This window comes from Chroicocephalus ridibundus, chromosome 19 (genome assembly GCF_963924245.1).
Source record: "Chroicocephalus ridibundus chromosome 19, bChrRid1.1, whole genome shotgun sequence".
NCBI lineage: Eukaryota > Metazoa > Chordata > Aves > Charadriiformes > Laridae > Chroicocephalus > Chroicocephalus ridibundus.
Genome location: NC_086302.1, coordinates 2,339,240 through 2,356,179, shown reverse-complemented (window position 1 = coordinate 2,356,179; position 16,940 = coordinate 2,339,240). Strand labels below are relative to the sequence as shown.

General features: G+C 44.6%; 1 protein-coding gene across 7 annotated transcripts in view; it reads right to left on the bottom strand.

Annotated features, from left to right (window-relative positions):
- The window catches only part of ZMYM4 (zinc finger MYM-type containing 4), a 49,134-nt gene extending 32,418 nt beyond the window's left edge, over positions 1-16,716 (bottom strand). For 2 of the 7 annotated variants that reach the window (XM_063356146.1, XM_063356145.1), the window contains exons 1-4: positions 16,409-16,716; positions 2,766-2,808; positions 1,838-2,368; positions 198-265 (exon numbers count right to left, since the gene is read on the bottom strand). In XM_063356146.1, coding sequence (XP_063212216.1) covers positions 198-265; positions 1,838-2,368; positions 2,766-2,808; positions 16,409-16,450 — 684 coding nt within the window. In that variant the 5' untranslated portion in view covers positions 16,451-16,716. Of the gene's footprint in view, positions 1-197; positions 266-1,837; positions 2,369-2,765; positions 2,809-15,202; positions 15,427-16,408 lie in introns of all 7 variants that reach the window. The other 5 variants (XM_063356141.1, XM_063356144.1, XM_063356142.1 and 2 more) reach the window with 4 other exon arrangements.
- Positions 16,717-16,940: the final 224 nt, after the last annotated feature.

The following is a 16,940-nucleotide window of genomic DNA, read 5'->3' as shown; positions in this document are numbered from 1 at the left end:
AAAGAATCCTCAATCCAAAGAGAGGGTCAGCAAAATTTTACAAAGTTATATGCACTGTTTAAGTAGCAAAGATGTCTAAGAGTCAGAAGATCAGCTTTCTTGATACTCAAATTTACACTCAAATACAAAATAAGTATTTCGAATTATTCCAGTATATTGCTGCACTTGCAAAAGTGTTTGAAAGATCTATAGCTTACCCTGAAGTTAGTTTCTGGAGTTTGTGGCGCTAACTGCGTCCGTAATGTTTCTTCTACTTGATTATGAACTGAGGAAAACATATACATTAAATATACATGAATACAGATTCCAACGCATTTCCTTTAAAACTATCTAGAGTCTCATACTGACCCCCAACCCCATAGTCTGACGGCACCTCAGAAGTATTAAACTACTCCCTTTCTCCTCCCTGCAAATAAGACGGTAATCCTTAAAGAGCATTGACATGGTTTTATTATTCTAACGGGTCATTATTTTCCCATTCCAGAAAAATGGTTGTGAATTCTGAGGTGAATTATTCATTCGGAATTTTCCACACCCCAGTGTGGAACTATCTCGTGTTTCGACATTTAAATCAGAAAACATTTTTCAGAGCAACAACTTTCATTCTTTTCTTTGCTGTTCTGGTCTTTTGCCTTTTCCCCCCTTCTCAGGAAATAGTAGATTATGCTTTTTTAGCATGTATCTTTTCAAAATTCTGGATTTGCCTGGATACTGGATGCTGCCTATGAGCATTTACTATTGCAGTTTCAATTACTGACTACTCTACCTGAGGCTGCAGAGCTTTCAGCCACAATCTTATAACCGTGGGCATTTACAATTTTCTGAAATACGTTTTTTTGCACAGAATTATTCCTCACTTGATTTCTACCTGAAGGTAAAAGTAGAGAGACACCTTTAACTCTTTGTTATTTTAAAAACATCTGTATTGCTTCTCTGTCCTTTGTGCAACCTGGCAGCACTGATTTTAGGACACTGTTACTAAACATACCAAGTTTAAATATCAGAATTGTAAGCTGTGAATCTGAAGAAGTAGCCAGGAGGCTCCCACTTGTGGGCCAACTCTTTCTCCATACAATCTTCTGGCTAAAATTCAATTCATGCTTCAGCCTGGTTATTCGTAACTCCCTCATTCACTGTTCTACTGTAACTTTCAGAGCTTGGGAAGTCAAAAGCAAGCGTGTGGGCAGCAAGACTACTGGTGACTGTCAGGCTCCCTCAAACGAGAAAGGGATTACAGGCATCTTTGGCTCTCTCTATGTTGGCTGGACAAAGTCCAAGACACAAGTATCTGAGGGAGAAGGAGAGCAGTCTCCCAGGAAAAGCAGATCTCAAGTTACTCTCTGGCTTGCTTCCTGCGGACACTATTAGCAAGCCTTTCTGTGACACCACTATCAAATGCATACTGCTTTAAATACGAGTACATTAATGAAGAACTTTGCTCAAAAAAATCTTTCCTGGCCATTAACCTAAACTTCGTCATCTTTTAGTTTAAGGAGTTCCAAAGTATATAAAAAAACCAGTGAGAAAAAACAAAAGGAAGCCTGAATTGTCACCCAGCTTGGTTTAGCAAACCACAACAGCAAAGGATGTGTTGAGGCTTTGAAACGAGCTGCGGAGGACGAGACCCCCGCCAATGCTGCCAGGCCCTTTGGCAAATCCTAGTCCTAATACAGGGTTCATCCTATGTCAGGGCTCTTTAGAAAATGCTTTCCTGCATGCAGCTAGGCATATTCTCTTCAACAAGATGAAGTTTTTAATAATTATCCCTGTTGCTCATTTCTGTCTAGCTCTTTCTTCCTCTTTGTTGGGTAGCCAGGTCTACGATGGCAACAGTTACCTGCTTTGTCAAGAAAACTGCTTTTCAATCTAGAATCCATATCTTTAGGCATTTTTTCCAACCGTTTTTCACGTTCTTGAAAATGTCCTTCTCTATTCTTGTCCTTTGCTGAAAAAGTCTCTTTGCCATTATCTCTCGTTATGCTAAAATCTTTTCGAATTGATTTAAATACAGGGCCCTGCTCAAATGGTGAAGTGAGATCCTTTTGGATTGCATTCTGAATCTGAATTTCCTTTTCACTGTCCAATTCGTGTTCCGTAACTCTCTTGCCCTCTTCCAGATGGTCTTCATCATGAATCGCTGAAGAAAGAGTGTCTTTTGGAGTGAAATTTTGATCATCTTCATTGTCACTCCCAACAACAGGTATGCCTGCAAGATCCCCAGAGTTCAGAAAATAATCATCATCATCATCATCCAGCAGCGAGTTTTCAGACCCTGTTCGATTCTGTATTCCGTAAGATATGCTGTCGAGGGCAGGCGTTAAGTTGTGGTCAGCGTCCTCAGACATTTCTGCATCCAGAATTTCACCACCTAGGGAGAAAAAAAACCATCACAGTCAGAAAATTCACCAACTTTATGTATAACAAAGGACGAGTGTAAGTGTCCTTTGCTAATCTGCCTGATGCTGCAATTCCTTGAATACTCTAAGCCTTCTTGGGCCAACGTTATTGATAAAACATTGCTGACATAAGAAACAGTTCTGTCCCATTCACCACACAGTGAAGCAGAAGCTGAACTGAGTAAAACTAACCAAACAAAGAAGAAACATTAACTTCATCTCATTTGTAACACTTGTTGAGAAGGCAAGACAGGGAGGGAACGAGCAGCAAGGGCCAGAAGGGCAAGACAGTCTTTTTCAGCAGCAATGATACTTCTAGGAAACGTTTTGTGAAATTATGGCCTTATATAAATAAATAAAAATACTTACATTTTTCTGTAATATCAAATACCGCATCAGATTTATCTTCAAACTGTAAAAAGGAAAGCACTATATCATTATCTTGGTCAGCTGCCATGCACTTTTCTAAAAAGTATCTGATCAAAACCAACACCAACCAGAAGGATCACAATTCCTCCTCCTTCCTTTCTTGCCCCAAGCAAAGTTCTGCGAACTAAGACTGTAACATTACTGAGAAGTCACATTTACCCTAACAAGCTCAGAACTAGGTAGAAAAAGCACACCATGAAAATTTAGAATTAGCGCTGCTTCCCAGAGAAGGTGGAGGAGGGGAGGGGAGGGAATGTCAAAATTTTCACTTCTACATGAGAAACTTTTACAGGGCCAGGATCATAGATTCTGCCCTCTTTGACGCTCTACAAGCCTTCATTTCCTCTGATTGTTATAAATGGGAAAACAGAAGTATATACAGCTTCCACTGATGCAGGCTGCACAGATCCAAAGGTTTCATTTCTCTAACAGGGAATGTTCCCTTTCCAGGAACAGTGACATTCAATGCTTTACTTCCTACCAGTACCGAGACCGTAAGCGTCAGTAGGAGCGTAACCAAAGAAGCACCCGACGATGACTCCGAGTGCTCTACCAAACATCTGTTTACTTTACACATTCTCTGACAGACATTACAGTTGATGGCATGCTTAAATGCTGTCTTGGAGAAGTACGCATACTCAGCACAATTAAAGTTTTCTTTAGGATGTCCAACTCATTAGCATCCTTCCTTTCTGCCTAAAAGATAACGGCAATTCATTTCAGTCATTTCTCCTTTCTCTGCATCTCTAGCTCCACGCTTTCTTTTCTGGTAGATCCCCCTCACACTTCAATTCTTAAGCCATCTTAAGGAAAGTAATGGGATTTGATAGCAAAGGGATGATCTCTAATTTCATTTAACCCAAGTCATTTACTTGATAAATCGGATATTCCACAGGACTGTGATGGGAAACTATCAGTTTGGTAGCAGCCAGCTCCGGGAAAGGATGACAACGTATTGCTACAGGATTCATCTAACGGCAAAGAGTCCATCAGTTTCTTTCCAATCTCACTTGCAGGTCTACAAAGAGAAGCTAGCTCCTTCAGCTTAATTACACACACACGGAATAGCGAGGACCTGTACAGCACTGGGAATACCAAGACAATTTGATGCTGCACCAAAACTTTCCAGCTTCTCTGAGCAGACACTTGAGGCTGGAGAAGTGAAACACGGAGCCCAACGAAAAAAAATGTTACACTCTCCCCCAAGGCTGACGCAAGTCTATTCAGTGTAATTATCTAGAGGAAAAACAGTAAGGAAACACCTTTCAGGAAGGTTTGCAAGGCCTGAGTTCTGTTACTGCTCTAATGATTCTAGGAGGGTCTCCACAGATGCAAGTTTAATGCTGATCTAGAAGTCCACTTGCAGTCAGCTAAGTTTAGACTACTGTGAAATTATTCCCGTAGACATTGGATATACTTAGCGCCAGTATCAGATGCTGAGGACAAGGAGGTGTACTGTTTTTATAGAAGAAGAGAAAAAGGAATTTGTTGCCATTTGACAACAATATCAGAGTCCGAAGCCTCGGGAAGCAAACCCGATAGCCTAGGTCCTTTTCTCTACGCTGACCTTCCTTGATCCTTCTCTTGCTTCCTATCAGTAATGCTCTTTCTTCTCCAAAAAAGCCTCAGACAGTTTGCTGGCAGGGTGAGAGAAGTTTTCTGTTGAGATGAAGCATTAGATCATCCTTTTCTCAAAGCAGCTTTATATCAAAGCAGTTCTTTGACTCTTCTGAGATCCAGAGTAGGAAATACTGTAGGAAAGTATTCTAGGTTCTACCACAATTCTGGTCACCTTATACATCCAGACCCTCGGTATTCCCCCTCCTCTAGTGATAACGAATCTTTTAATAATAGGTGACAAAACCATAAATGCTGTTATCAGAAAAAAAAAAAAAAGACATTTTGCAGTCTGGGCCTCTCTTAACTGTTTCATTCAAAGAAATAACACGCAAGTCAGCACAAGGGGTCGCCTGCAGGAGTGCGTTAGGGACTACCATAAATATTTTCCCCAAGTTGGAAAATATTTGCAATGTACCTGGAAGGAAACCAAAACACTTCCCAAAACCAAGGTCATCCTAGGAAAAACAAACCCTATTTTCTTTCTTTTCTCTTTCTTTTGTGAGGCTACCAAAATAAGAGGCCACATTGAACATTTTCTGCCTTTAAAAAGTTTTAGGACACAAAGGATGATCTGTGTCCTGTGGTCAAAAGCTTCCATTGGAAATATTTATAGAACAGGAACTTCTGGCATCTGATAATACCAGCAGTCTTACCTAAGGCACCTCTAGTTTCTGATCCTGAACAGCATCAGAACTCCCACATGGAGTAAATCCAAAGAGAGGGAAGGGAAGTGTTTGTGTACATGTGTATCTACATACACACAAACATACATATATATATATATATCTCTCCCCAATAAATTATTCATTCCACAACAGTCTATAACTGGACTAGGTCCTGAAATGAGGGCTCATACACTTTTTTTTCCCTGAATTAGTGTGGGGTATTCTGTCAATTATATACACTTATATTCCCTTCCTGAGTCCTATCACAGTCTTGTTTAATGCCATCTCAGGAGGAAATGCTGTATAGCAATAGTTACATTAAAATGTATCACCTTAATCAGTCATATAAATTGGCTTCCACTGGATTATGGTGGTGTATTACACAGAAACATAAGTAATAATGCCCAACTTACTATTTCTATATTATTCTACTACGTTTCTGCAAAGCAATTCCCTCTCTCAGCAGTCCTTACACTTCCTCCTTTGCTTAGTCGTCATCACCCTTAACTCCCCTCATTTCTTCTGCTCAGATTTTTTAAGATTTGGTGATTAAAATGGAGCAAAAGTACTCTAGAGGCAAACATGAAACTGATTCACCAGATGGCATTTCCCATGGGTCATTTTGGACAGATCTAAGAAGAGGCACCTCAACATCCCCGATAACAACAGAATGGAAAGTATCAAGAACTGAAGGTTTCCTATTAAAATACTCTGGGCTTCAACTCCTCAACACAGTCCTCAAAACGCACCCGCCGCCGTAAAACAAAACTCAAGAATATCATATTTTAAACCACCTTCATGCAATCACTTTGGCAAATATTTGTTGCCAAAGAATAGCTTAATGATACTTAGTGCTTTTAAGTAGTGAGCATTCCCTAAGAGTTTAGGACAGAACAGTTTAAGTTTGATATTAGCAAAATTAAATGTTTTAGGACGTATCTTTCTCAGCGACTCTGTCTCACGAGCTAGCATTGTACACAAAGCAACGTGCTGCCTACTCCGGTTGTAATAAAAAATAAATGAAACAAGAATGCAGAAATGGTGACAAAACAATTAGGCATCCCTGGAAGCAATGTGGTTTGCTTTAAATTAACTACACTTTACATAAAGACAGTACTGCTTTTATAAAAAAAAAAAATTCCACCAGGTGTGTCTTTTTTTTTTTATTTTACAATTGTATATTAGATTCTAGGGAAACAGCGTTACATCCTCAGCACTAACCCGTCTTTGCTTGGAGTGGGTGACAGAAGACACTGTTTACACTTTAATACACTGCGCTAATTTGAAATAACTAAAAACCTGTTCCATACTTTAACAACATTCAAAGTTGCCATAGCTTCCATAAATCAAACAAATAATAGATTATTTTTTGTGCAATATAAAAAGAAAAGCTGCCTACGACTACAATCTTGTTTCATACGCAAAATAGGGAATTTCTTTTAAAAAATAAACAAGACAATATAACGACTTTACATATACAGGCAGGTATCTTTCTAGCAAGCCTTTTGAAATTTGATGCTAGGTTTTACCGCATCCATAAGCAAACTGCAGACAGGAAGCAGATGTTAAGAAAACTGCAATTAAAAATAGTCAGAGATGATTTTCAATTTGTTGTCTGTACAGTTTCAGCGTATATACACCGCGTAACCCCCCACTTCAGAATTCATGGAACTGATAAGGAAGACACCATTTAAAAAAAAAAAAAAAAGAAAAGAAAAGAAAAAGAAGTGATTTAAATTGTGAGCTGAGGAAGCATCCCCTGACCTTTTACACATCCCTGAAGGGACGCAGGCGGCCGCGCTGCACCTCTGCCGGGGGAAGCTCCGCCGCGGCGGCAGAATGAAGCAGGGGGTCCTCCCGGGGCGGCCTCCCCCCAGGCCCCCGCACCCGGCGCTGCGTACCTTGGCGGCACCTCGGGAGGGAAGAGCAGAGGGTAACAAAGAGCCAGCGGCTGCAGGTACCTGCTACAGGAACAGATCGGCTGCGGCAGGAAGAGAATCCGGCGGGGTCAGGCGAGCCATAGAGCTCGGCGCGTGGTGACGGGCCTGCAGAGCCCCCTAGCCGCCCCGGCTCCGGGCCGGACCCACGGACACGCACACAGCCAGGCTGGACCCACGGACACGCACACAGCCGGGACGGACCCACGGACACGCACACAGCCGGGACGGACCCACGGACACGCACGCAGCCGGGACGGACCCACGGACACGCACGCAGCCGCCTCGGCTCCAGGCCGAACCCACGGATGGACAGACAGCCAGCTGCCCCAGCTCCGGGCTGGACCCACGGATGGACAGACAGCCAGCTGCCCCAGCTCCGGGCTGGACCCACAGACACACAGCCACACCGGACCCATGGACGGACCAACAGCCACCCCAGCTCCGGGCTGGACCCACGGATGGACAGACAGACAGCTGCCCCAGCTCCGGGCTGGAGCCACAGCCACACCGGACCCACGGATGGACCGACAGCCGTCCCGGCTCTGGGCCGGACCCACGGACCCACAGACACACCGGAGTCACGGACAGACGGACAGCTGCCCGGCTCTGGGATGGACCGTGGATGGACCGACAGCCAGCCACCCCGGCTCTGGGCTGGACTGACGGATGGACCAACAGCCGGACAGCCGCCCCAGCTCCAGGCCAGACCGACAGACGGACAGCCACCCTGGCTCCAGGCCAGACCAACAGCTGTCTCAGCTCTGTGCCGGACTGACAGCTGGACCGACGGATGGACAGCCACCCCAGCTCCAGGCCGGACCGATGGATGGACCGACAGACAGCCACGCCAGATGGACGGACGGACAGACAGACAGTCCACAAACCCCCGCCTTGCTCTTGGTAGGTGACGACACGTTTGGAGTGTGAGGAGAGGGAGAGCCCAGCTGGGCAGACACTGCGAGATGTGTCCTTGAGGGCAGCTCAGCCATGCTCAAGATTTCAAAAGATTCTTTTTAATCACTATTCCAGTCTAAGGGTAATTAAATGGATGCTATTTTTAAAGGCAAATCCCAAACAATCGCCTGTACATGTAAAAAGACAAAGGCGGGCATTTTTCAGTTTCTTGTGGCTCCTCATCTTCCTGTTCAAGAAAGATGGCTTTACCTTGCATCTCACTCACTTATGCATCCTCAATTTTTAAGTTTCAGGAAAGAAGGTTCAGGTACCTGCTGCTGCCATTTCATTTGTGCATTTTCAGAATTTTGGATGATTCACCAGAAATCATGGGGGAGCAGTTCAGCGTGTAAGTTCGTCGCCCCTTTCTGTCCCCAGGTTCTTCTGACATTCCTGAGTTTTCTGAATATTCACAGGCCAATTCCAAACAAAGCCCCTGTTGACATTATGGTTTCCATATCCCTCAAACACACACACACAAGCTCATGCTGTTACCAACCTACGCGGGCCCAAGTAGCCGAGTCTGTCAAACACACAGAAAGTTACAGCGTGCCTTACTTTTTCTGAACGATCAGTGGTTTTAACCTATAACTACAAAAAGCAGAGGGGTATCCGAGCCCTTCTGCCATCTGCCCACAAACATGGGTTTGAGAAGGACACAGCCCCACGGGGGAAGGATTCACCTTGCAATGGATTCACCAGAGTCTGATGTGCTGGTCTGAAGCCTGCTAGACGTGTGGGCTTTGCAAATTAAGAAACACAGACACAAAACACATACCAAACAAACCAAGACATCCACAATAAAGGCTTTCTTACAAAACCAAAGAACTTCTCCCCTCAAACCTCACCCCCAGCTACGCACGGAGCTTTCCTGCTGCTGGTTAAGTCACTACAAACAACTGTTGACGCTGGGATTTTGGTTACACTAAATCTCTAAGTGACATGAAATAAAGATAATTCCTATTTCTCACAGCATATGTCAGAAAAACTAAACTGAAGTTACATGGATGTAAACCCCACCAAAATCAGAGCAGGGTCCATACCATAACAATGTATGTTTCTGCTGTGACACTCACCAAGTACTCCAAACCAAAAATTTCAGTTCAGTTACATATTTTAACAGCCCACAAAAAAGACGGCATTTCCCAGATTACAAACGTATACTTTTGGCCAAAGCTTTCAAAAGTACAGCTATTTAGAAGATTATGTTCTGCAAAGCACACAATCCCCTTAATTCCATTTAACTTAGAAGCTGAGACGCTCATTAAGAGAGGGCCATCACCGCGTCTTTTAAGGGAATGCCAGTCCCTACAATACAGCTAAGAAGCAACGAGGGTAACAATCTGGGGTGGAGAACCAGCACTACAACCTCAGAAAGGTGCCTCTACTCAATCTCTCCCCCAAGAGGATAATTAACCATGTTAGTAGTTGCTTGCTCCTAGTTGTGTTACTAATAGGAGGAAGAAAATCCCAACCCTCTGTAACTTAATCTTTAAAGAAAGTGAAACATGTATAAAACCTAAATTGTCTGCTTTTCGCCATAATCTGTCCTCAAATAAGAAGCCCACAAGATGGCTTTGCAGGCAAACCGGGAAAATTCACAAATGTAGCACCTTCTGCTTGTTGGTAAACACAGCGGGGATTATCAGCCCTCCTTCACAGAAGGGTTTATACGTTAATAGGCCCACACTGGTGAATCATCTCATCTACCATTAGGTACTGCAAGTCTTTTCCCTTCTCGTGAGAGTTTGGTGCCAACAACAACAATTGGTGGTGAAAACTGGAGAGCCTGTATGTATATTCAGGTCTCTACATTTCAGTATTTCTGTCCTTAAAGAGACAAAAGCAATCAAATGTTCTACTTTATTCTTCAAAATACTTTCCTAACTCAGGCTTCCTTTTTGCGTGTTCCAACAATCCTGTACAGTTCTATGACTTTCTGCTCTCCTCTTATAAAAACTGGTATTTCTCTCTTTCAGGTGGCTACAATTCCTGTCCCATTTGTAGCCCTGGTTGGCTTCTACTTTTTCTTTTCCTATGAAGGCACCTTATTTGGATGTTCCACCTTCTTTGCAGATAGCATTACAAGTATCCACAGCTCTTCAGAATGACATGCCCGAACACCTGTAAAAACAGGCAGAAAACCACTAGTACTGTGTGATCAGAGCTCCCAGGGAAGCTCCTGTGATTGCTTCACGGAGCGCTCGAGACCTGCCCTGGTACACGGACAAACAAGACCATCTGCACAAAACGCCTTCAAGGACACAAACTATCACAGCAAGACAGTACGAACAGCGGCCGCGGCTGCTTGATTCTTCTGCCTGCAAAGAAGCGATGGAGGTGAAGCCGGCCTTGTATAAGCACCCTCCCCACAACGAAACCTTCTTTAAACATGTTTAACCAATCAATTTGGTTAGTTTCTGGATAGCAGAAATTTTGCCAAAACCCACAAAAAAGTGTAATTTTTTCATAGAGCACTATAACAACTCCTACCAGGCAATATTAAAGATAACAAAGACCTGTTAATAGTCTGCAGTAACTAAACTGGATTTCATTAAGACTTTCTTGAGCAAACGGCATCATTTAACGAAGATGAACTCTTTCCACTTCCTTTTTAGACTGCTTTAACAAATATCAAGATTCAAAAAACTTCACAAATAAGTTATTAAAAAAAATAATAAAAGAGAACAAGTACTCAAAAATTTCTGCTGTAGGAATAACTCTGTACAGTTGTGCTAATTCTGTCTCAGGTTCTTCTCACCTAAATTTAGACAACTGAAAATTAGTTTATTAGGCTAGCAATTGAGGTTTCCTCTCTTTCCAATGGAAATGAAGAGATTTCTGTGGCAGCAACTCATCCTGCACCGGGACTGGGCAGAGGATCATTCAGATGTTGCCATCTCTTCCACTGATGGCAGAAAGAGTCCAGAAAACCTGGGCGAGACTAAAGAGCTATTTTGTGGGTACAGCTTACAGCGTAATGATTGCAAACGGAAAACATTTATTTCTACACTCTCGTTTACACTGCTAAGAGAGTAAAACCAAGACTCTGCTATCACAACTATTTGTCCTGTTTTTCTCACCTACAACGCGACACAGCATGCAGAGACGGTTTGAGCGCAGGCACAGCAGACTGGACACACAAAGGCAACCTGGCAGTGTCTGCTGGCTCAGAAGGGCCCAGGATTCTCGCACCCTGCTTGGGCTCTGCTGTGCCACCCTCCGGGGCAGTTTGTGCTTTCTGACCACCACTGTGGGCAGCAAAACTCCAAGACATAAAGACTGGGTCTTCAGTAAGTGCTAATCCTGACGGCTCTCACATCCAAGTTCCTAGCTAGCTCAGGACCAAGACTCAGGTTTTTGAGACTAAACTTCTCCACGCTCTTAGAAGACTTCAAATATTTCTCTGAATCTTGACCAGCTCTCCAAAGAGAAAAGAACCAAATGTAAAATTTAAGTTTGGGGTTTGCTACCAAAAATCTGGTGTAATAAACTTTGGCTATAATGATGATCGATTACCACATGTTTTTTACTAAAAACTTCAAAGGTATCAGAAACAACACACTTTAAAATTATCTAATGTGTATGTAAGCCCTTTAATACTTCAAACTACTTTTAAAATTAAAGAGATATATCTAAAGCAGATAGCAAATACGGTAACCCAAACTAAATACATTACCATCATTCTTCAGTCAGTATTTACAGAAAGGACAGAATTATATCACCTAATTTTTGGATTGCTACAAGTTGGGTAAAGCAAAGTTACGGTCCTTTAAACTTTTCATTTCCCTTGAAATTTCAGAGTAGCACCTCCAGAGAGTCAGAGCTAAAGGAAAAGGGTCTGGCAATACAGGCCATCTACTCTAGATCAGGAGGTTGGCACCAAGCTGCAGCCTGCTCGACACTTACATCGGTCTCCCTTTTCCTGACACGGCTCAAGAGCAGCTCGTGATAGCAGATTTCAATCTCTTCCAAACTCAGCTGTCGTGTGGCTTTTGCTTCAGCCTGGTACGTGCTTCTAGAAATAAAGTAACCGCTCCTGGGATCAGCAACATGCAAGGATTTGTTTATCACGGCCTCGCACCTACAGCATTCATGAAACACTCTGCTGGACCCTTCCAATAACAGAGTTCATTTTATCCTCAAGTTATTTTCCCAGATTGACTCTTTCTCACTCTCTTTTTTATGTTTCCACTGGACAACTAATTAAAAAACCCAATCTTGCAGGTGTACTCTACCCATCTCCCTCTTTCGCCCCTGCGGAAACACAATTCTTGTCTATTGAAGAACATATGGCAGAACACAGGCTAAGATGATAGACACTGAGAGCGCACATGATCCCGCTAACATATCCTTGATGAAATAGTCTCTGCTGGAGAAGCCTTATTTTGAAGAGTTTAGATGATCGCAGAGAGTAAGTGCTATGAGCAAAAGCAGCAGTGAGGTACAAGAGCACTGCTTTTACGCTGTTACAACACTTATAAAACAGATGATGGAAATCAACTGAGGAGAGTCGGTCATTGACAGAAAACCTTGAGGAAAATTCTCTAGATAAAGCTTGCTACAAGACTTGTTTAGGGAAAGGCCAATGTTAATTGCAATGTCTCGAAGGAGGATGGGATCCAACAGTCATTAAATGAGAGAAAAGTTGAGATAACCTCTTCAAGAATATTGGGAGTGGTTTCAGAATTAATTTCCACTCTCCTAATGAGGCAATGGGCCTTGAAAGGGCCATAAAGAGCTTACTTAACTTCTCTGTATTTTATACAATGTGAAAAGTCCTAATGTAAAAGGCTGAGATCCATTATGCTTATTTTTAGAAGGTGAATTCAAAGATTATGACATCAAAGCATCCTTTGAGAGGTGCACAACCCTTTGCAGAGAAATGTTTTCATCGTCTTTGTACCATTCAAAAGTAGTTCAGGAACAAAACTTTCTAAATGAGATTACCTCCTTCAATTTTTAATTAAAGCCATGCAAAATTAAAAATCTTTTGCAAACAGCTGTTTTTTTGATGTAGACACCCAGGTGTTCACCCATCCACACCAAATCAACTTCCAAGAGCCCAAGTGTCAAATTTCAGTAGTTAGCACTGTACACCCCAAATTCTCCTGTCTATTCAACGGGTTGACAGAGTATTGTCATAAATAAATGATCGTTCTATTCAAAATATAAACTGCTCAAGACAGTGATATTACCTACCAATTAAAGTTGAAGTGCCACAAATATCTTGATAAACTGAATAAAAAAAAAAACCAAACATACAAGCAGACATCTTTCAAGTTCATATTGATATAATTTAGTAAATATGAAAAGTAAAATATATTGATATATTTTCCTTAGAAAATACAACAGTTTGATTTTGGGCAGAAATTAACCTTCTCTAAATAATTTTGCCACAAGAACTTTCCAGATACTATTAAAAATCAAAATTAGACAAACTTCTATGTCAGTCTTACACTGGCAAAATCTTTTTTAGTTTGTTGCTCATTACCGTGGATTGAGCTGAAAGATGGCAAGTGCTTATCAACGGGTTTTGCAAAACGCCAGTTTCACTGTATGTGCTTCTGCAACAATATTTGCAAAAGATTTTAATATTGAAAAGAGCAATTCTGAATGCATCAGCACTTGCTAAGTTCCTCTCTGAAGACATTATTAAATCAGCCTGTCGTGGTTTAACCTCAGCTGGCAACCAAGCGCCACGCAGCCCTATCAGCAGGGTAAAAGTGAGAAAACTCGTGGGTTGAGATGAAGGCAGTTTAATAAAGCAAAAGCCGCGCGCACAAGCAAAGCCAAACAAGGAATGCACTCACTACCCCCCGCGGCAGGCCGGGGTTCAGCCATCCCCAGGGCAGCCGGGCTGCATCACGCCTAACAGTCACTTGGGAAGACAAACACCGAAACTCCGAACATCACCACCCTTCCTCCTTCTTCCCCCAGCTTTACATGCTGAGCATGATGTCGAATATCCCTTTGGGCGGCTGGAGTCACCGTCCCAGCTGTGTCCCCTCCCAGCTTCTCGTGCCACCCCCAGCCCATCACTGCCGGGGCGGGGTGGGGAGCAGAAAAGGCCTTGATGCTGTGCAAGCGCTGCTCAGCAGTAACTTAAATATCCCTGTGTTATCAACGCCTCTTTCAGCACAAATCCAAAACACCGCCCCGTACTAGCTACTATGAAAAAAGTTAACTCTATCCCAGCCAAAACCAGCACAAACGGGAAATGGACCACTATGGGGAAGAGAAATGGGATATGCACGTTTTCCAAGACCTCAATAATTCTGGCTTTGATGGAAGATACACAAGTGTGCCATATTTATGGTATGCTAATCTCATTCTTCAGAGGTTCCACCAGCCAGGAAGGATTTACTCCTCCCACCGCTCCTCAAGAACATCTCAATGCATAAACTGGTTTTGGGATGAGGAAAGGAGATGAGGAAATTCACCTCTCAGACTTCGAAGATTACAGTCTGGTACAACGCATTACGCTGGTGCTACTATTTATTTTAAAATCTGAGAGGAGCCTTCCTGGCACAGTTAAGATTAACGTCGCTGTCAGACTTGGGACCAGGAAGGCATCTTCCTTCAGGCTAGACTGGCAAGTTGTGTTTTCTCTTTCCTAACTAACTTGCCTGGGGCAATTGCCACTTTCCTGGATCATCCCTAAATTTTCCAAACAAATTCTCTGCTTTTGCAAGAATGAAGAGTGTTGTGAATGCCAACAGCACAAGAGCCTTTCCATAATGTACAGGGACATGCGGAGCGAGAACTGATGGAGATTTCTGGACTTACCGCCCAGCGGATGATTAGCCAACCGAGTGAGAAATTATTTTTCCCAAGACCAATGAAGATGATACCAACTTGATGATACGTTTTTGTTATTCCTTAGCAGATAATTGGCAAGCTTAAGAAGAAAAAAGGCAATCATCTTTTTTTTCGTAGGTAATACCAAGTAACTTGACAGATAAATTGAGCATACGAAGGCAATGAGCACGAAGAGACCACTGGTCACAACCTCTCTGAGCAACCTGTTCCAATGCTTGACTGTTCTCATGGCGTAAAAGTATTTCCTTATGTCCACTAACATTTCAATTACTGGGAATGAAGTTTAATTTAAAATTTGTAAAGTTATTGTCTTACAGGCAGACACTTCCCTTTAAACTTCTTGCAGATAGCCAAAATCTCGATCCCCAAGACTTACACATTTATGTAATAGTTGCGAGCAATTCTGCAAAATTCTTTGAGTTTGCTCGTAAATGAGCGCAAGTGCCTGAAAGACACAGGTCACAATTCAGTGATGATGTTCATTTCTGTAACTGCAGAGTAGACAAACAACATCCGCGCAACTCCTCCAATGAGATCCTGAAGGTCAATTGTTCTGTTTAGCAAGAATTAGTTTCACCGCAATCACAAGTTTCATGTTCCCTGAAATAAATGCAGCAAATTAAACTTCTTTCATACAAAGGAATGGAAAACTTGAGCTCATGTTTTTGTCTTTCTCAAGGAGGGAGAATGGGAAAACTTCTTCATCTTTGGGAAAAGGGAACTGGACAGCTCAGAGTCGTGTAGACTGTGGAGCCTTCCACACAACTTCAAATGTGACTTAACCTCGTTCCTATCAGAAAGCTTTTCATCAAAAGTTACATGCATGCAGGAAAGAGGACGTGACTCGTTGCAAGATTATTTTGAGCACTATTTTAAAAGTTACTTTCCCTCAGTCACTTCATGGGCTACAAGGCGTGAGCCACCAAGAACCTTCCATTTGTTTAAAAGACGAAGAATTTCTTCAAGTCGATGAGCATGCCCGGTGTACTTACAGGCCAAGCCTCAGGATTAGCACAGCTAACGGTGCTCACACAATGGTTGCAGCTGAGTACCTAAGAACTGGATGGAACTGCCATCTTGGCTCACTATGGCTTGACATGGACAACTGAAATCAATTTCAACAGAGCAGCAAGAACATTGTGTTTTAAACAAGGAGACAGACGGTGACGATGGATCCTAGTTAGCTGTAAGTTTATTATTCAAGGGATGCCAAGACGTCGATGAAAACGATGCCTGGACCCTCTCCTTAAGGGGATCTAAGGCAAAACCAAAGGAACCTCGCGAGGCAGCGTGGCTCAGAGGCCAGCGGGGACAGCACCGCTCGCCGGCCCGCAGCCAGCGGCCACACACCGCCCGGGGGCCGCCTGTCCGCGGGCCGGAGGGGGCCCCGCAGGCCGGCCCCGGCCGCTCGGCGCCTGGGGCGGCTGCCGGCCCTCCGGTTCCCCCGTCAGGGCCCTGGACAGCGGCGGGACCGCGGCGCCTCGCACGCCGCACCCCGGCGGCTCCCGGCCGTGGCCCCCTCCCGCTTTGACCCCGCCCCCTGACCCCTCCCCTTTGACCTCCCCTCGCGCCCCCCACTCACCCTGGCGCGGGGGCCGGGCCCCTCCTCCTTGGCCTCCGCCATGTTGCGCCCCCCCCTCAGCTATCCCAGCCCGGGGCGAGGGGCCGGGGGTCACTCCCTCTCAGCCTTCCCCCCCCCCTCCGGGGGGCGCCGGGGGGAGGCTCGGCGGGGTGCCGAGGCCGGCGCCGCGCCGTGCTGCGGCCGGCGGGGGCTGGCGGGGGGGGCCCGGCGGCTCCCTCGGGGCAGGGGGGGGGTCGTACCCGCCAGGCCGCGAGACCTCTTAAAGCTGCAACGACAAGCCCAGCGCGGGGCCCCAGCGCGCATGCGCCGCGCGCCTGCGCAGGCCCGCGTGGCCCCGCCTCCCGCCGCCCCCCCACCTGCCGCGCAGGCGCAGTGGCGCCTCCTCAGGGCCGGGCTGGGTGGCTGCCCCAGGGCGCAGGGGACCGGGGGGGACCGGGGGGACCGCGGGGGACCCAGCATGGGCACCCCCGAGTGGGCTCAGGGCGGGAGTCGCGAGGCTCGTCCCAGGACACGTCAGGCCATGGCGGGCCTC